The sequence below is a fragment of the Mastacembelus armatus genome, chromosome 11 (assembly GCF_900324485.2).
Source record: "Mastacembelus armatus chromosome 11, fMasArm1.2, whole genome shotgun sequence".
In the NCBI taxonomy this organism is placed as follows: Eukaryota; Metazoa; Chordata; class Actinopteri; order Synbranchiformes; family Mastacembelidae; genus Mastacembelus; species Mastacembelus armatus.
In genome coordinates, this window is record NC_046643.1 from 15,609,193 (window position 1) to 15,630,024 (window position 20,832).

General features: G+C 39.4%; 1 protein-coding gene across 1 annotated transcript in view; it reads left to right on the forward strand.

The window, feature by feature from the left end:
• LOC113126205 (dolichyl-diphosphooligosaccharide--protein glycosyltransferase subunit STT3B) overlaps positions 1–20,832 on the forward strand; it is a 61,268-nt gene that overhangs the window by 25,476 nt on the left and 14,960 nt on the right. The window contains exons 2-7 of the mRNA XM_026300121.1: positions 756–864; positions 6,320–6,607; positions 11,916–11,981; positions 17,494–17,593; positions 18,988–19,086; positions 20,523–20,669. Of these exons, the coding sequence (XP_026155906.1) occupies positions 756–864; positions 6,320–6,607; positions 11,916–11,981; positions 17,494–17,593; positions 18,988–19,086; positions 20,523–20,669 (809 nt within the window). The remainder of the gene's footprint in view (positions 1–755; positions 865–6,319; positions 6,608–11,915; positions 11,982–17,493; positions 17,594–18,987; positions 19,087–20,522; positions 20,670–20,832) is intronic.

A 20,832-nucleotide genomic window follows, 5' to 3' on the forward strand; every position in this document is an offset into this window, starting at 1 on the left:
CCTTTGGCAGCAGTCTTCTCAACAGAGTCAGCTCTTTCGTTCTGCTGCTTGACAGTGCTCCAACCCCCAGCGTACCCAGCTACAGTGTGTGTATCAAGGCGTCTTTGTAGTGATATTCTCTACATTTATTCTTAGTTTTTTGTTTTTTTTTTTTTTGGGTGTATGTCTGTCTGTTCCAAGACCAGACCCATTATATGTCCCCCCCCCCCCTTAGCACATGCCAGTGGTTACAGTTGATATTATCTGTCGAATAGGCAGGCTTTGTTCTGAAAAATGCCACAGTATATGTGAGAGTGCTTCATCTTTTCATTTATTAACCAGAGGCTGACCTGAGAGTTGGCACAAAAGCTCACATAGTCAATGTAACCTTTATTTTCCCTATTCTAATAAGACATATCTTTAGAGCTCATTGTATGTATTTTTCTTGCCTTCAGAAAATCTGGAAATAAAATTACCTATTCTCTAGAGTTGAGGCTTATTTTGGTCCTTCCACAGCTATATTTTGGTGAAGGAACTATAAATGCAAATGAATGGTGTGTGTGTGTGTGTGTGTGTGTGTGTGTGTGTGTGTGTGTGTGTGTGTGTGTGTGTGTGTGTGTGTGTGTGTGTGTGTGTGTGTGTGTGTGTGTGTGTGTGTGTGTGTGTGTGTGTGTGTGTGTGTGTGTGTGTGTGTGTGTTGTGTGTTTTTATGCCTTTTTCTGAGCCTCCATTTCTTTTTTTTTTCTTTTTTTTTTTTTTTTCTCTTGTTGCTTCAGGTTCAACTACAGATCAACACACCATCTCACCACAAATGGCTTCTACGAGTTCCTCAACTGGTTTGATGAAAGGGCCTGGTATCCCTTGGGCAGAATCGTTGGTGGCACAGTAAGTTTTTCCACAAAAACATGCAATTAGACTTCATTCTTACGTATGCCCTTTTTTTTTTTTTCATTGATCACCTCTAGGGTATCTTTAGATACTAATTTAGTTACAGACAATGTTCTTGCCAAGTTAAGGAAAACAAATGAAATGAGATCATCATAAAGACCAAATTGTTTGAAAACATAACTCTATATGAATGTAATTTCAAATGACGTGGAAATTCCCATGTTTAAGACAATGGCTTTGAATGAGTGGTATAGGTCTTATTTATTGCTTGTATTTCTTGAATAATAGAAAACATAGGAACATTAAAAAATAATTGTATAATGAATTGCAATTACACTATTGGCAAATAAAGTAGATCAGATTATTTTCCGAAATTGTTCAGCGTGAGTGAGAAAATGTGTGATACTGTATTTGGGGTATTGTGTTGATTAGCCGTTCCCAGAGGGCATTTGCAACGGTGCTGGAAAGGACACTTCAGCTGACTGTTGAACCTCAGATTGAGATTGGAGCGCTACAGCTGTCTGGTTGCATAAACTCTTTAATCTTCTTAATCTTGGACAAATACTGGAGGACTCATAGAGTTTGCTCATACATTTGTGGTTTTTGTACTTGCCAGTAGCTTACCAGTATAACCTGGTCCTGCTTGGTGCCTTGTGTGGGGAAGCACTGTAGAAATATGTGATGTTGCGATCACTGACACATTTGTTAGTCAGAATAAAAACTGTATATGTATTGTTAGCAATTACTAACAAGAAATGGGAGGACACTGATCCTCTACCCAGGTTTTGCCTTGAGGTACCTTAATCATAGGCAATTGTACATTGTACATACCTGACCAGGAATTCAGCATAGTGATGAATCATGGATTTTTTTTTTATTTTTTTATCTGCTGCATGAGGTTTATGCATTGATATTGATATGTAGCCAGTATTTATGGCTTCATTAATCATTGAAACAAGAAAGTGGAAAGAAGTTTGTCTTTTGGGTATCCCCACTGCTGAGTGTGTGTGTGGCTGTAGTAAGATTTTATATGAGAGGTTTAGGCAAGGCAGTGCGGGAATGCCACAGAGCCCTCTATAAGCCTGTGCTGGGCAGCATGGATTTCAGTCACAATCCTGTAGGAACAGTGAGCTGTTAACGTGACAGATTCCCTTCGGCTGCCATGGTCGCACTCTTTACCACCAGTAACAGTTGATGTGAAACATGGACTCTTTTCTGTGAAAAATACAATGTGCTGATTCCTTGCAATTTATCACCCATTCCCCCACCTCCCCTTCTCTGTGCATCTCTTCTCCCAATCTCATCTTCTCAGCCCTACATTCTGTAAACTGTGAGGCCTGTGTCAGTTAAGCCCCTTTGGCCTATTCATCTGCCTTTATTCTTGAACACCACCAGCCTGTGTTTCTTTCAACCAAGCTTCATGGACCCACCCGGATTGTACTTTGAGCTGTAATTGCATTGGCTAATGATGCATCAGGACTACATAATCCAGGTCTACAGTGCCACATTAATGTGGAAATGTCTCCCAACTGTTTCCTTTACTGGGGCTCCAGCTGAGAGGCAGTAGTAGAGCCTAGCCCTTGGTGTCTGTAGTAGAGGTCTTTCTGTTCTCACCTTCTTTTTTCCTCTCAGGGTAGTGTCAACTCCTGGAGGCTGATTGGAGAGTCCCTCTGCACAGCAAGGCATGTTAATACTGTGTATCGCTATCAAATGCCCTTATCATTACAGCACCAAACAGATGGTGCGGGACAGGAGCTGTAGCCACACTATATACTGATCAATGTAGTATTTGAATGTATTTTGGTTGTAGTATTCACAACAGCATAGGAGACCCAAGGAATGAGAATCCAAAACCCATTTATCAGAATTCACCCACCATAGGCAATTACCATCAGCTACTGCTAATTGCAGATGACAAGCCTGGCTTCTGATAATGGATGTGCTGTTTCCGTTACAGTACATGGTTACTTAAGTTATGTCTTAGACACGTTGGATGGGAGCTCAAACTCAATTAGACTGGAATTCAAATAGAATGTGTGTAGTTTTAATTTACATGCCATTTACAAGATTCCTGGGCTGCATGATCCATTCTCTTTTGCATACAAAATAAGCACTCACATCTTTCTTCTGCGCACTTCTAGTAGCATTTAGTTTCATATCTTTGAGTAAAAACGAGGTGTAAATACAGAGTAACTTATATATAGTTCACTGAACTGTTCAAATGTGTCCTGAAGTTTAATTCAGTATCACAGCTGTGGTACTGAGTCAGTTTAAATAGATAACTTTCTAGCAGAACATTTAAATTTATGAATATTTGCTATTTCTCCAAGCATTCACTATCTTACGTGATGTCCAACATTTATTTTAGATTGAGATTAAACTTTATGGTCCACTTAGTAAAGAAGGAAAACTTGTATTGGACTCACATTATTTTTCTGTGAAAGACACTGTTCAATACCGCAACTAATTTAAAAAACACACACAAAAAATAATAAATTACCTTTGTGACATCAACACAGTAAAAGTATGTATGAGACGCAGCCAGTCTTATTTCTAATGTCCTTGTCTTGAAAGCGATAAGCTAAGCTATTTCAAAGAACAATTTCTGAGGGTGTAATTTGTGCAGTGGTTCTCTTGGCCAGGGTGTACCTTGTGCCCTCTCTTAGCAATTACAATGCAATTACAGAGGTCGTGTTGTCCTCACAGCATGGGTTATTTTGAACAGTCTTTCCACATCAATGTGACTAAGACAAGTTACTGTACTTTTTTATTTGACACTTTAAAAATGCCTGATTATAGGTGCAAAGGGACAGTGGCGGCGTTAACTAATGCATAGTGTACTTCATCCAGTGTGTTGCTTTACCAATCTTTAGTATATAAGAACAATATACTCTTCTTAGAGTATTGTTAGCTAAAAACACAAACTACAATAAGAAAAAAATGTGCTTGAGATTGCAAGTCACTGAATAGGGAAATCAGAAAGTATTTAGGGACAGGATACTGCATTGTTTCATTTTTTTCATAGGATTTATGGTACTAGTTGACAATATATAATATTGCCAGCTTATCCTTTAAGAAGCAAAGTGTGCTGTAACTCACAATGGATGAATTTCAGTGCCAGATGGCATGTCACTTTCTGCCTTTTAGAGTTCAGACTGTTTAATAGCAACTGGGTGGGCCATTTTCTTGGGTGTACTAAATGCAAAACTCTTCCTGTAAAATGCAAATCTATGCAAAATGGAGTAAGACACAGGAATTGATGCATAGAAGAGCTCTAACAGACCTACTGCAGAGACTAGACCTGCTGGTTCAATGATAGATCCATGTCAGTTCCAGGCTTTTACCTGCCTAATCTTTTTATGAGAGTGTGAGGTGGGATATATCGGTAGGGATATTGTGATAGTAGGTGCTGAAGTAACAGAAATTCACTTGTTGATTTACTGTGTAGACTAGTTGTCAAAATCCCATTTTCTCTTGTTTGCATGACTGAGCTAGATAATTTTCTAAGTACAGACAGGCTTCAGGGAAGAAGGGCATTTAGTTGACTCCCACACTGCATTTGAAAAATGAATATGTGAGAGCTCTTATTTGCATCAATCCTATGCTTCTAAAACAAGTGCTGGGTTCATTTCAAACTGATAGTGTCTGTTTCACAGTCTATAATGCAATCACAATCCATAACCTTTGTTTAGAAATACTCTGGTTTTGCCTGTTTTCCCATTTCACCAGTGCCAGTCTCCTTTCTCATACCGAGTGGTAGCCTGTGACCCTTCCAGCTTGCATTCAACCTTTTACCCACCTCCGCTCTTGAACACGCCTTCTTTTTCCTTTCAGCATCTATAGCTCAAGTTTTTCTACTCTGGAACCTCTCTGCCTCTTTGTCTTTCATTATCTCCTGACTGCTGTCACCTCCATTTTTTGCTGCCACCCTTATCCTTACCCCCTCCCACCCACCCTTTTCTTCTCTCACAATCATACAGATGATCCTGACAATCCTCATTAATTGTGTATGATAGCGTTAAGTCTCTAAGCACCCAGATGGGTCACGCTGTTTGGAAGACAGATGAGCTGATATCAGTTAACATGACAGTTGAGTGCCTTTCTGCCTGGACCAGTCCAACTGCCTTTCACTTTTTGTTTCCCTTTCACTCCCACCCACCCTTGATTCCCTAGAGGACGACTGTCAGTTGCACTTTCTCCTGAGCCATAGCTAAAGAATGAAGTCTCCTCTAATGCAGCAGTCTATAACAACAGTGCACCGTCAGGCCAATAAACTACTCTTTGTTGCCATATGGAAAATGACTCAAGTGCATTTGTGGTAACATCTTTTGTTGGCACTAGTTGATCCTATTTTCAAAGTGAAGATATATGTAATGCATTTTGAATACCATCAAAAGTGTCAAAATTAAGTTGTGCACAGATTTTTATCCATCATTCCAAAGCTCAAAGCAGAATCTACTTTCCTACAAGGAACATTCACTAATCTCTGCAACCTTTTGGGGTGCTAGGCCCTACCATAAAGTTCAAAGTAGCAGACATTTACAAGAGTAGTTTTATAAATAGTGGAATAGCAGTCCATTAGAATCCAATCATCAGAGCTGAGAGAAGAGACAGAATTGATTTTCATTGAAGTAGATTGTTTGATGAAGAATAAGTCTCCTGGGCTCAGGCTAATTAGAGACGTGAAGACCTGAGTTTATTAGCTTCTAGGCAAAGCGCATGGACCGACACTACAGTGAACACACAACAGGGACATTACTCATATGTTAAACATAGTCTATCTTTTTAACTTAAGCCAGCACATTGCACATTGATTCTGCTCTCATGTATAGATATGAAAGGGTCATGTGGCCTCACTAGCAGAGGCACCGGCTTTGACTGAGTGGATGGTATAATTATTTACAATTTTCTTTTGAAGAGCACCCCTCGTTATAACAATACAGTCTTCCTGTACACTTTACACATTCTGTTCATTGCCACCAAACAATACAGAAGGTCTTGTGCCATGAAAGCTGTGCAGTGCTAATACTTCAGTATGCTAAAATGCTCACATAAACTTGATGTTTAATGCTTACCAACCTCACCTTCATTTAGCAGATTAGCATGCAGACATTTGCTAATTATCACTAAACACAATGCGGCTGAAGTTAATGGAATAGAAATGTCATTACAGTTCATCCTGACGGACACATCAATGTACAATCTTGTGACAGTCTGTTAGTTGTCAAAATGTTTCTCTACAAAACACAATGATGGCTGTAAAGAAAAGTGAGGGGATCACCAACCTCAGCTAAGATTCGGTGTCTGAGGAGCACTAATGTTTGCAGATTACTGACAATGACACATCCAGAGCCACATCTGACCTCATCATCTGACACTCATCTCCTCGTTTTATATTAGTGTTCATCTTTCCTTCTCTAAGGTCTCCTCTGTTTCTTCCCTATTCACTCAGGTATACCCAGGGTTAATGGTAACTGCGGGCCTCATCCACTATGTGCTCAACTTACTTCACATAACGGTCCACATCCGTGATGTGTGCGTCTTTCTGGCCCCAGTCTTCAGTGGTCTAACTGCCATCTCCACCTTCCTGCTGACACGGGAGTTGTGGAACCAGGGTGCAGGTCTGCTGGCGGCCTGCTTCATTGCCATCGTCCCTGGATATATCTCCCGCTCTGTTGCAGGCTCTTTCGACAATGAGGGCATCGCCATCTTCGCCCTGCAGTTCACCTACTACCTCTGGGTATGTACACTGGTCACATGATTTAAAGGTGGTACATGGTAATGTAATATCGGCAGACATGTTCATGTCAAGGTGGCTGTACTACTGGACATTAAAATGATGTGCCCATTTCAGAGTTCTTTGTGATGAATCAATATTGTCCTAACACACATTCACTTAAGTTCTAAATCTGTTTTAGCAGGAAAAAATGTCAAATTCTTCACCACAGTTGAGCGTGCTCATTCCTCTGCTACTTAGTTAGTACATGCTTTATGTAGGAGGAAACATTACCCTATTTTCAAATGTTGCTTGACCTCAGATGTTGAATTATTTAACAAGAGCCTTGACAGGCATGCTGGGCATCTCTGTTGACCATGTGCAAAATGGTAAGTATACTGTAACGCTTTCACAATGAGATGACCTTTAAGAGTAAAACTGAAAGGATTGCAAGTTAAAGGCTGAACTACACCCCTCCTAATTTACCCTACTATTCAAAAATACTCTAAAATACAAAAATACTCATAAGTAAACACTACAGATTGTTGCACTCCACATGGCAGTCGACCTTGTTGAATTTACAGAATCACTGTAGCCACTTCAGATTCATTTTTTATGTTTAGAAAATATTTTTAATTTCAATTTACTGATTAAAACACAATTTGTCCAGTTCATCCTTGTTCTGCATGGTTGACCTTGACAACAAAACCAATTCACATACAAGGAGAACAGGTCATTTTTTAATAAGTGTGGATGCTTGTAGGACCTTTTTGTGCAAATAATTTAAGAAATAAGAATAAGGGGGAAAAAAAACTTTTCAGGTTGAAAAATAAGAGAAACATACTTCACTTTAACTCAGTCTGTCCACTCCACTCCTTTCAGTTGCATCAGCCGCTGCTTTACAGCCCGTACAGCTATTGTGCTATGCATACATTGTTTGCTCGCAGAATGAGTGAGAGAGAGAGATGTGGAAAAATTGAAGAGCTCTTCTTTACGAACAATTTTATCAGCATCTTGTTACTTGACCTTGATGAATATTAAGGATATTTTTTTCATTCTGTGTTGAGACTGTTGAGCCATATCTCTTCACTGCTATATTCTTTTTTTTGTTTTTGCTGTATTATAAAATGGTAATGCCAGAATAGGATTTTGTTGAAAATGTGGAAAATCATTTTCTCCCTAGACAGAAAAGAACATAATATTTCTGAAGATCACCTTAATGAAAATGGAATTAACTCATTCTCTTAAACCAAATTCCTTGTCACATTCCAGGCATGCATTAAGATTGCAAATTTAATGTAAAAGCACCAATAGGAGTGGTGGAAACTCTGACAAAGTAAACAAGCAAACCATAAAAGACTGGAATAATGTAGATTTTGCAATATTTTGACAGTACTTTTAAAATCACCTAGCCTGACTCACATTTATGGAGACATGTATTTGGAATCCACAAATCATTTCATATTGGCACTGGGGGATAAAATGTTTTGTCTCTTGTTGATAGTGTGGTGAGTCAATTACTGCACATCACACAGTAGCAGATTCAGGCCACATTTTAAACCTAAAACTATCCACACAACAAATGCAAAGCTATGTTCTCCTGATCATCACACATTTAACTGATAGACATGGACCTCAAGGTTGTTACTTGACATTACTTCATCTCCTGATTTCATAAAGCTGTCCGTCTCTTTGTTGTAGTGGAGGTCCATGTTACTGATGAGCAGGAAAACTGTTATTCACATAACTGTTCTCATCCAGCTGGTTTCAGCGTGTGAACAGAAAAGAGCTTTTGATTATGCCATAGGCACTCAGTGAGTGGTAATAGTAGCTTGTAGGCTATTTGTCCAATTTTTATTTTACCTTCAAGGTTTTGATCTCCCTTTGTGCTTGAGTACAAAGGCATGATGTGCAGTGGGGGCTTTCATCCAGGTAGAAGTAGTGTTGTAGGTATTTCATCATGTCATACCTTACAGCTGTTTGTCACAGCGTATCCAGCTTAGCAGTACAGTCGCCACTGGGTTTTTTTTTTTTTTCCTTCCAAGGATTCAGCCATTTCAGTTTATGTCACTTTGTCAAACCATCCATGGAGGTATCTCTCTATGTAGTTTCAAGGTAATACAAGTTAGGCTTGTGTGTGCCTGCAGGCAAGCTCTCTGGCCCTTTTGTTGAACTCGTTCACTGACACTGATCTGGCAGTGACCTCTGGTTTAGTGTCCAGGTGGCTGAGCATGCTTATTGTGTTGTTGTGTGTATTCTGTGAGGCTCAGTGTCTGTGTTGTAGGTTCAGGAAGTATTTTGACCCATTCACCTTTTCAACAGTTTGTGTTGCAGATTTCATTTTAAATGAATAATATTGCAATTTTCCTTGTCAATCCGCACTCTATATTCCATAATAACAAAATGAGACCCATGTTCAGACACATTTAAAACTCCAAAACTGACATCTCATTTATTATTTATTATTTAGAGATATTCAGACTATTAATTGAGCATCTTGTAAAACGCCTTTGGCAGTAATTACAGCTGCTAGTCTTGGGCACACCTCTACAAGCTTTGCACACCTGGATTTGGGCAGTTTATCCCATTCCTCCTGGCAGATCCTCTCAAGCTCTGGATCGGCTGGGGGAAGAATCTGAAATGCCATCTCCAGACCTATCGACAGATGTTCTCTGGGGTTTAAGTCTGGACTTTGGTTGGTCTAACCAAGAACAAGTGAATGGGTGTGAATATTTTTTGATACACTGTAAATTATTCCAAAAAACTTTAACAGGATATTTAGCTCATATCCTTAGGTGTTTTGGTAAATTGTCCATCTGAAATTGCTTTTTGTTCTGTGAGGACCTCCAAAAGTTGCCATTTAACTTTCCAAGACTCATCCAGAACCCATCAACATAACCATTTGTCTCATATCAGGACATTTGTATTTGGGTATGTTAGGGACATGTGTTTCTCTGCGTTATTATAATGGCCTCTTATCATCCTGTGTGTATGAACCATACATCTCAAAGTAAGACAGGTGTTCCTCACGACAGCTATCACTGCCTGTTAAGGTGATGTCAACAGCAAAGCAGTGGTATTAGGAAAATGTCCCCCTCCACTCACGTTCTCTGTTCTATTTGGCAAGGGCCCAGAAAAACAATCATCCTGTCCATGCTCCACTGCTTCCTATTATCAGTCTCATTTACCCACATTTGTCTTTGTGTTTTTCTTTCCTTTCCGTCTTTCTTCATCTTGCCTCCCTTTAATTGTCTTTGTCTTCTTTTGTCTCTGCCATTGCTCTGCTTTTTCTGTGTTCTGTTTTCTCCTTTTCTTTCTTGTTCTTCTTACCTTGCTTTTTCTTCCAGTATCTCATTATTACTTATTCTTTTCTTTCACTCTTACTTTTCTTTACCTCTGTGTTCTCCTCCACATGGCAAAAATGCAGACTGTCTCGCCGCAATCTTCGTTTAATTATCCAACTCTTTTATTTTCTCCACTAATAACCCATTCAACTCCACTTGCTAATCTGTGTAAACCCCCCAACACCACCTTTATCCCCCAACACACACAAACTCACATACCCTCCCCTAATCTATAATTGAATCCTCTTAGACCTTTGAGAACTGCTCTTTTCAACACCATGTAAAGACACATGAATATAGACACTCACACACAGTTGTGCTGCCACACTCTTTGCTCTAACCTATGCACCATGCCTGCATTGTTATAATAGTAGTTCCACTCTTTCTTTCAGCTTCCATTTAATTAGCTGGACTGGTACCACACTGCGTGACTTTACAGAAGCAGCGGTGGCTAGGAGGGCAGTGGGAAGATATGGTTTCATGACTGTGTGATCTTTGCTGCAGATTGTGTTGCTCTTGAACAGTATGACATACTGAGAGGTGTGTCAGTTTATGTCAGTGCTGATACTAACATAAAACATTCCTCTGTGTAACACCTGCAGATCAGCAGCGCCACAGACAATACCTTCCGAACTAACTATAAAATTAAATTTTAAAGTAAACATTGTCATCTACATGAAAAGAGGGTTTATTGCTGAGCTGTTGTATTGGTTTTAGCTAGGTGTGCATAACTGGTAGCTGACTGAAAGTTACAATTTCTCCTTTTGTGCTTCAGTTGTCAAACTGTGCACTGTGACTCAAAAATATGTTTAAAATGCAAAGTGTCTCTCCAGAATGGCCTTGAGTTACAGGGCTGATGGGTTCACAGAAAAAAAAAAGGAGGTAACTGGGACTTTATTTATTGCTGGGGTGTGGGTGTGACAGCAGATATACATGCTCTGGATGGGACTAAAATCATAAATGAACACTGGTTATAATAAAATCCCTCTATTTCCTCTAGAGCAAAACATCTCATCTTGTCGGGGCTTTACTTTTGTTATGGCAACCCAAGCAGTGCAACAAGGTCCTAAAATGTAGTCATTTCCTTCATCCATAAAAAGCATTTCCATCTTTTTTTTATAGTAAAAAAAAGATATTCAGGCCATCACAGACCTACTTAGTGACCTACCTCAACTAACAGGGAAACCACTGCTTTAGGACAGTTTAGTTGTGTCAAGACTTTTCTGCATGCACATAAAGCAGAACTGTTGCTAATGTATCTGTCTGTGATGCTCTGTTGAGTATATGGGTGAGGTGAGACCCTCTTGTTCCTGTGATCAGTCATTCTCCCTCATCAGCAAATCACAGGCATTGATGTGATCAAGCCTTGTGTGTGTGTGTGTGCGCACACGTGTACATGTGCTTTTTTTATTGTCTGTGTGTTTTTAAATGTTAATGTGCAGCCCTTCTTCCTTTTTTTTTTTTCTTTTGTTCTGTGGCAAGAAGGGAGACCTTCTTTACCAGATGCCGCCAGTCACGTTGTCTGTCAGCCTCCTCTGATCCTCTTTTCACCACAGCTGCCTGTTCCATACCTGCTGTGATCTTTAAACTACTTTCAAAGAAGCACAAAATGTGGATTTGCCTTTTGTATACACAAGTTTTACACATTTTTGTTTTACATTAAAGTTTCAAAATATGTCTTAATGTACTCAAATCTGTTGAAACATAGTTTAAACAAAGCTTTTTAATGGCACAAAAATGTTTCACCAGCAGGGAATCATAAATGCCATAGAAAGAACTTCTAGCGGAGAAGACCGTCTGCATTTTCTTTTAGATTTTGCAACTGTAACTGAAAAAGAACACAACGTCATTATCACAGAAAATGTGTAGACTGAGGTGCTTATGTTTCTAGTGTCCCTGGTCATGTCTTATTTGTTATTGAACCACATGTGGCCAGGGTACTGCTGTGACTTTTAAATCATTATCTACTTTCTCTTCTCTTTCTTTAGGTGAAATCTGTGAAGACAGGCTCAGTATTCTGGACCATTGGCTGCTGTCTGTCCTATTTCTACATGGTAAGAATAGTTAATGCACAAACCTGAACACACAACACACATTACATATTACCCAAAGGCTGATTTAGACTGATTTAACTTTCTTTTTTTTTTTTTTTTTTTTTTAGCTAAATGGGAGTTGTAATATTAATTCCTCTCTGTCATCTTGCAACTACATTTAAAGACTTTAAGAATATTTTGTTCTCTTCATATTGACTTATGTAATTTGATTTAATATTTAAATTCTTGAACTTTCTACTCATTATTTTGTGTTGGGTCCTACATTGTTTGTACAGCGTTAATGTCCTCTGTGCTTCTATTATTTTAATCATTCATTAAGATCTACTCAGTATGACTTGGTTTAATAACACAAGCAATCATTAGTTGGATGACAAAAAAGTAATTTAATAAATTACTAATTGTTGAAGGCATTTTTGCCATTTATCATTTGGAGGAATTTTGGCATCATTCATTTATTATTTATTGTAAACTGAATATCTTCAGGACTGTTCAAACAAAACATATGAAGAAACTACCTTGGTTCTGAAGTGTAATGTGATTCTCCCTGTCTTCACCATGTCTTGGTAGACTATATAATTAGTCTAGAAAATAATGACTGTGTTCAGCCCCAGTGTAATTTGGATTTTTATCAGTTGTGGTTCTAGTTCTGTCATTGACTGCAGTTCTTGACAAATTCTTGTTGTCATTCTTGCACTGTTATTTGATATCATGGATGGCAATATAAACAACCATTCCTAAGTAACAAGGGTCTTTTTAATTGGATGTTTACTTGTATTTTTTGGTAATCATGTAAAATAAAGTAAAATATAAATATGCTGTGTTTTGACATGCACAGTGGACATTTGTTTGTCTTTGCTCAAGTTGAGTACAGTGATTTTAAGGTACATCATTATAAGTGGCATCAAAAGTGCAGCATTATTTTGCCATGCTGCAGGAAATATTAGCCAGAATTCCTCCCTACGGTGAAATCGTTTTCAAATATTATAGCTTTAGCTAAAGTTTTGTAGTGCTGGCTCTGGCTATGGTCTACCATATTTAAACACAACATTTAAACAGTTGGGTGTTGCCAAAACTCCTCCTAAAGCCTTAGTCTTTAAGAACAAATCCCATATTATGTGTTTGTGAATTTTGTTCCACTTCATAAGTAGTTCTGAGATGATACTAGACTGTCAAGTGTCGTGGCTGTACCTAGCAATGACATGCCAATGCACAGAAAAATTGAATGAGCAGTTTGGCCAGTGTTTTGTGCATTATTTATGAATTCAGGCACAACCCCATCAGGGGGTTGGTGAGAGAGATGAGATAAAAAGACAAACCAGGCAGACTGCCTCAGTGACAGATTGTTTGCATTTGTGTGTGAGGGAGCATGCATGCTTATGAAAATGTCCAATGTCGTGCTTATTCCAGGCTAAATCTTTATGGCCGGCAGTGAGACACATGTCAAATGAAACAGATTACTGAAATCCAGCTTTATCGATCACACTGAGCCATAGCATCTTAGGGTGTAGAGAGGATTGGAGAGACAACAACAGGAAAGAGGAGTGATGGAAAGATAATTAGAATAGGGGACAAAACAGAGAGTGAAGATAGGCAGAAACAAAGGTATCGAGAGGTGTGGACAGAAGAGGAGGAGGACAGAGAGGCTGGAGATAAAAATGCAGAGTGATAAAACAAGAATTTAATTGGATGTGTAATTTCCACAATGGGAACAAAGGTTATCCATGCCTCTTTCTCCTTAATACTACTTTCTCTTCCTCACACCATCTCCCTCTCCTCAGTAATATAATGTTTCACTGTATCTGCAACACTATTATGTTGCAGATGAGTCCTCTTGCATTGGGCAAAAAGAAACTAGGCTTCTAAGTCTTTAATACCACCAGCCCCCAATGTGTCATTTTCATACTGCACACTAAGTGCAGCATATACTCGTTGACCCACCAAGCGTTTTACCACCCCGGCACCTTACAGTGTCGGTATAATCACAGCTGTGTTTACCACTGGGGCTTAATCGAATGTGGCACTCGTAAGGCAGATATGGAGACAGCGAAGGAGAGAGCCCCTGCCTGGATATCGGCATAATCAGAGGAAAGAGGACAGAGAAGGACAGGATTAAGAAGAGATCAGACATCATAGCGGTAGAACCCACTAATGGACAGGAGCCACAGCAGCACTGCGCAACATCATCCTTTTATCCCTCCAGGGGTGAGGGAAGAGTGAGTGAGGGAGAAGTGAGAGGGGGGAAAACAAGATGGAGCAAAAGTTGATCCATGGATAAACTGCACATTGTTCATTACAAGAGCTTTGGCTTACTCTTCTCTTTAAAGCCCTCATTGTGTCAAAGGTATCTTTGTTTAGTTGTGTGTTGATTAATTGCACAGTACACAAGACTCCTCAGGTGATTGTATTAAAGTGGTACTTTTTTTTTTTTTTTATTTAAAGCTGTGCTAGTGTCATGACCTTATAAATACCTATGGCAGTCAGTGGGTTGGTGGGTTGTTTTGTCCAGACTAAAATATCTCAACAGCAGTTGGTTGGATTGCCATGAAATTTGGTAATGTCATTCAGCGTTCCCACAGGATTAATCCTAAAAGTCCCCTGACGTACTGTAAGCTTGTGAAAACTGTGTCCATTTTTCACTTTTCCTGTTAAATATGTCAACATTTGCTAAATGGATTTTTTGGTGCAAAAAAGTTATAGTCAGTCATGGTTCTCTAATAATGTGTCTCACTGACTTTGGAAGTCTTTTCTTCTAGTGCTGTCATGAGGTTGGCATTTGGAGTTTTTAGTAATGTGTTTCATTATCGCATCAGTGGATTGCCATGAAATTTGGTGCAGGAATTTACATCCACCCACGACTTTGATCACTAAGTTTTGTTTTTTGTCATCTTAAAGCCTTAATGAAAGTCAATGCTGGTATTAGTGGTGATGCATTTACATTCCACATACTGTACATGTTTATTTTTGCAAATAAACATCACCCAACAAGAGCATATAGACATACTGGGAATGCCCACATGCAAATGTATCCATATACAAATAAGCCCTTTCTCCTGGTTGCAGGCTTTGTTCCTCTATCCTCAGAGTGATCCCATGGCCATCAGATAAACCTAGTATGAAATGCTGAGAGTGATAATAATATTTTGCTTCCAACATTTTCAGATCCCTGTCCTCAGGGATGGCTTGTGGCTTGGGCAGAGGGTGGGCAGTTAGAATCATAATTTCAGAGCTTCTTATGTGTTTACACTGACACACACACACACACACACACACACACACACACACACACACACACACACACACACACACACACACACACACACAGAGCGTTTCTTTTTGTCATGGGCATTCATCTTTGCATGGGTCCTCTAATGTGACCAGATGGCCAATTTTTCCCATTCTTTTTTTTCCCGGATAATTGCTCACTCTGCTGACATGACCATTTATTCTAAAGACCAAAAGAAGAAAATCCACAAGGGGCATATAAGAGTTTGCTGAATAACAGATGCTGATGCACCTTCATGTCATATTGAACATTACTATTTTTCCCAATCTGTGACATGTGAGAGCCATTCAGACCAATGTATAAATTCAAAGTACTACTGAAAATGTATTTTTGCAATTCTTCTAAAGATGGTAATGTCCATCAGTTGGATGCTCCACCAGTTTGTCCCAGACTGAAATATTAAACCGTTACCAGGTTATGGCAAACTCTGGATGTTTGCAACTGTAACACAACAGTCGATAAATATGTATTTAGTGTGTAAATTGCACTGTTTCTTAGAAACACTGGCCATTTTGCATACTTTGATGTATGCAAAATTTTTAATCAGTACTTTCCATCCCACTGACCTCAGCATTGAGCCTCAGACCCTTTTGCTCTGTTAAGTACGGAAAGGGAAAAGCAAGCTTTAAAATAATGTTGTGAAACTTTGACTTCCTGAGTCAATAATGCACCTCTGTCAGGGAGTCCGACTCAGAAGGATCAATATTTTCAAGAGATATTTTGATTAAGTTTGTCTGAGAACTGGCGTGGTTGGCATGTTTTTTTTTTTTGTAAATTAAGACATGCTATGGTTGCACAAACCTCCATTCCAAATCACAGCCAATTGCAACTAAGTGAAAACGAATATATGCCGCATTGAATTACACTGCTGTCTCCTCATTGTCAAATTGAGGAGAGAGCAGTGTAAAGGGTCTGATTTGACCTACTCTTACGGGCAGTATGTTTGATGGGTTATGTAGTTGGAATTTGGAATGCAGTTTTTCAAGCACTCCTCTATACTTCCTAATTTTTCTGACTGAATAATAGATATAAGACATAAAAACACAGCTGACATGTTGTGTTTTTGTCAGGTTGTGCAGCTGGTAGCTTTTGTCAGGGTTTCAAGTATTATGTTTTAATTTAATTCCCAGCCAGTCTGCAACAGAGACTTGATCAGCCATTTCTGTCTCAACAATGAAAATGAGTCTTAAGTTGAAGTCATCTCTGATATTCATTCAAGTTATGGTTCACGTTACTAATTGGCTGTCACTATCTGAGAGAATAAATGTGAACTACTGCCAGAAGATAATTACACCTAACAATCAACAAGGATCTTTGCTTTTCTTTAGCTCTCTGCCTTTATATGACGGATTGCCTTTATGTTTTCATTTTTCCTGTGATTGCATAAGTGTACAAAGCAGTTGCAATGGAGCCCTTATTGACAAGCTGTTGAATACAGGATCAAACAATTTGCATATAGGCTATGTTTTTTCCTGTTTAATTCACTTTCCCTGTTTGCGCTCTTTCTTAGTTTCACATTCTACCACTTTACAACTCTCCATTTCCTTTCATCTGTCTCTCGCTCTCTCTTTGTAAGCAAAGTTTCACTCATTCTCTAGGCACCTGACTTTCATTTTGATGCTTTCCCCTTTTCCATTTAGCTTTTACCTGCCTCAAGTGCAGGCAATTGACTTGTCAGTGATTTTTGTGTGATTGTTTGAAAAACAGTCCTGTTTTTCGAAATATTTTTAATCTCACAACTCGTGAAGTAAAACTTAATCTTTCAGTTTATCTGAAAAATAAAATTGGTGATACATGTTTTTTGTTGGATGGTGACTGTATAAAAATATCCTGGACTTAGTTTCAATTAGCTCCCTATTTTGAGGCAAATTGACATCTTTCCATTTATCTATCCATTTTCTATACCCGCTTATTCCTTAACCAGGGTCACAGGGATCTGCTGGAGCCTATCCCGGCTCTCTTTCGGGTGGAAGGCAGGGGTACACCCTGGACAGATCAACCACTCAGCCACCGTGCTGCTGACATCCTTCCTGCAAAGCTAATTTGTAGCATTTTAACTGGAAAGGCTCCACCTGGCAGGCTTCCCTCATTTAAAACAGAAGAACACATTAAACCTTTATTGATCATATGGGACTTTTTTAATTCTTGACAAATAAGACAAGGTGTTTTAGAGAACAAGTAATGTCCACAGGATATTCACTGACATGTTTGTGTCTTTGTGTGTTCTAGGTGTCAGCATGGGGAGGTTACGTATTCATCATCAACTTGATTCCTCTGCATGTGTTTGTGTTGCTGCTGATGCAGCGCTACAGCCGACGAGTTTACATCGGTAAGGCACACACACACAAGCACAGCAATTAAACCACACAATTTTGTTTTTTACAACTCTCCCAAACACAACTAAAAATGAAAGTGTTTTCACATCCTGTCCTTAGAATAAAAAAATATATGCAATAAACCAACTGCTGCAACCCTCCAATGCATTTCCAAACATCGCTGCGAAGCATTTGACCCTGAAAAAGCTCAAATGCCTAAACTTGTCTGTACTCATCTCTCACCACACACCCACACACCACTCGATAGTTATTGCAACCACCTGCTACCTGAGCCCTTATCTACCAAAGGTGGAGCACTGGTGAACAAGATAGGCTAGTTATTCCACAGAAAATCCCAGTTTCACAAAGCAAACAGACAATCCAGCACATTATTTGTTGGCTGGCAGAACATGAGCTCAATCCTTCAGACCAGCCACACGTCTGTTGTCAGCTTAGCCATGAGCTCGCAGCAGGCACTCCTGTTGTGGTCAAGTTAAATGATACCATGTCAAGTGTCATTTACACATGATTATAAGTTGTACTCACTTTAACTGCAAAGCATAGTCTTTGAGAGCTTTGAAAACAACTTATGGCCCCATCACTTTGAGAAGGCTTTGACCTGTCTCTGCTCTCTCTCCAAACAGTTCTTTAACAATGAGATTCTACTTGACAATGTAGGGCTGTAAGACAAAGTGCACTATTTCTTACCACCTTCACTTTTCCTCAAGAATACATGCAGTGTCATCCAGTAACCACATGAACTATTTGTAAAAAGAAATAAGAAATCACCACATATATTTGTAGGGATACTCTATAGACAGAAAAGACATCAGATCTTCCACAGTTTCCTTTGTTCCTGCTGTCAGAGTCAGGTGTCTCTGTCACAGTGAAATGGCATACAAAAAGGGAAAAAAAAAAAGAAAATCCTGCTTTAATAAAATGCCCCACAGTCTATGTTCCCTCACAATTCATCTCACTGTCTTAAGTCAATAGCAGATGTGTGAGAGAGATTGCTGAGGGCAGTCACAACTACTTCAAAATGAGACGAACTCTTTAGGAAGAGTATGAAATCTTAATTAAGCTTTTGCGTCTGTGAATCAGTTCCCCCCAGCTACAAAGGTGGGAGTCGCACTTTTCTCAGCACTGTCGTCTCACTCCAAGCCTCCCTGCCAAGCCAACTCCCATTTTCTCTGTAAATGACATTAGATTAGGTATTTGTATTTATTCCCTCCGAGGTGCAACAGTGAAAATCAATAGACTTTAGATACCTCTACTGAGGCTAGCTTTCCCTTAGACCCAAACTGGACTAGTAGAGTAGAATTGAAGGTTTTTATCAGTGCAGTAGTTTATTTTGATTGTTTTGTTTCTTCTCTAGCCTAGCCCCTTATTCAATCCATTCTCTTCACAGCTTACAGCACTTTCTACATTGTGGGGCTCATACTGTCGATGCAGATCCCTTTTGTAGGGTTCCAGCCAATCAGGACCAGTGAGCACATGGCTGCTGCCGGTAAGTCCCACCGTCTTTACCTGCTTATTGTGAAGTCATGCATTCCCAATGATAAAGCTAGTAATGCTTTATCTCTTCACCCAGTTTTGACTCAGAGACTGTCTAGGTTTGGTACATGAATACATTAATACAATCCAAAGAATGTATTTGTGATTTTATGTCAACTTCCAACATGATCCTGCAGACAAACTTATGTTATAGCAACACAAGGTGACTTTACATAAGCCACTTGCTTATTACCCAAAGCACCAAACTGTGAATGCACACATGGCTACAGTGGGAATTGAATCCCCTTGTGCTGTAAGTGTTTGTCATGCTTTGTCTGTAGAAAAACACAGAGCTTCTAAAATAAATGTACAAAACAGAAATAAGTAAGCAGCTACACAATAGATTTTAAGTATGCTTCATTTTAGCTTGCAGGTAGTGTATTAACACTTCAGTTTCACAACTCGAGTTGGTCCATCTGTTGCCTGACAGCACATGGGGTGACGGGGCGGGGCGTATGTATGTACGTGTGCTATTCTTGTGTTCCTTTACATCGAGATTGGGAGAGGACTGGTAGTTTCAGGAAGCTGAGCAGCACCTCTATCAAGTTCTTTTAACACTGCAGCAGGCGTAAATTGAAGCCTCCAGTTTCCTTTTTACAAACAGCATCTGAGTAACTATGAAGAATGCAACACCAAAAATCATCCCTCTCTCTGCATTTATGACTTTCCACTCGATGTCTCAAAGAACAAGTGTGTTTTTATGATGCCAGGGTAGCAGCTGTTCAGAACATCTGGCGGTAGCACTCAGGGAGCACAGTGGGAGACAGGAAGAGTGACAGAGCCACAGACCTGTCTGTACTTTTGATATGTCAGTCCCTGAAGTAGGGAAGCAGGATGGCACAGAGTGACAGGCGTGTTAGCACCATGGCAGCTCTCCAGGAGACAAGCAGGGCTTAACCTTGGAAATAGTTGAGACCTGTGGTGGTAGACCAGCAAGAGGAGTAGGGTGATTTCACACAAGGTTTGTCAAAGGATGAAAGGTGATGAAATTGAGGGAAACCAGGACTCTTTTTGAGTTTTTTATATCAAATTCACCAGACAAACAAAGACACTAGAAAAAACTGCTCTGAGAATGTGACAGAGCAAAGGAATGGTGGGAAAAAGTGTGACCTGGGAAAGGGAAAAGGGAGTTGCTTACTTACACAAATCTCTCATGGATTGGGACATATTGTCCTGTAGTATTTTCACATTTACATGAACAGCCATAGGGGCTATTGCAAATCATTTTGTCAAATTTTGTTAAACTGATGCTTTTTTAGCCACATAAACCCGCTTCATACCCTACAGAATGCATCATGAATCAAGGACCCCTAACATATTCACAGAGTTTTTCTTTGTATGTTGGCTCATTCTTTTGCTCCTGTCTGTGTTTTTGTTTTTTTTTTTTAGGTGTGTTTGCACTTCTTCAAGCCTATGCCTTTCTGCAATACCTGAAGGACAGGCTGACCAGACAGGAGTTCCAGACACTTTTCTTCCTTGGAGTCTCTCTTGCAGCTGGCGTGGTCTTCCTCACAGTGATCTATCTCACATACACAGGTTTGTATCTTTGCTCACACTCAGGATGTTTATGTTACTTTCCATATAATTGTAAAGCATACCATCAGTATATTATTTTTGTCATTGTAAATAGCTAATATATTAGTAATATATTTCTGTCTGTTATTTCAAAATACCTATCATTCTGTGCTTGCAGTATTTT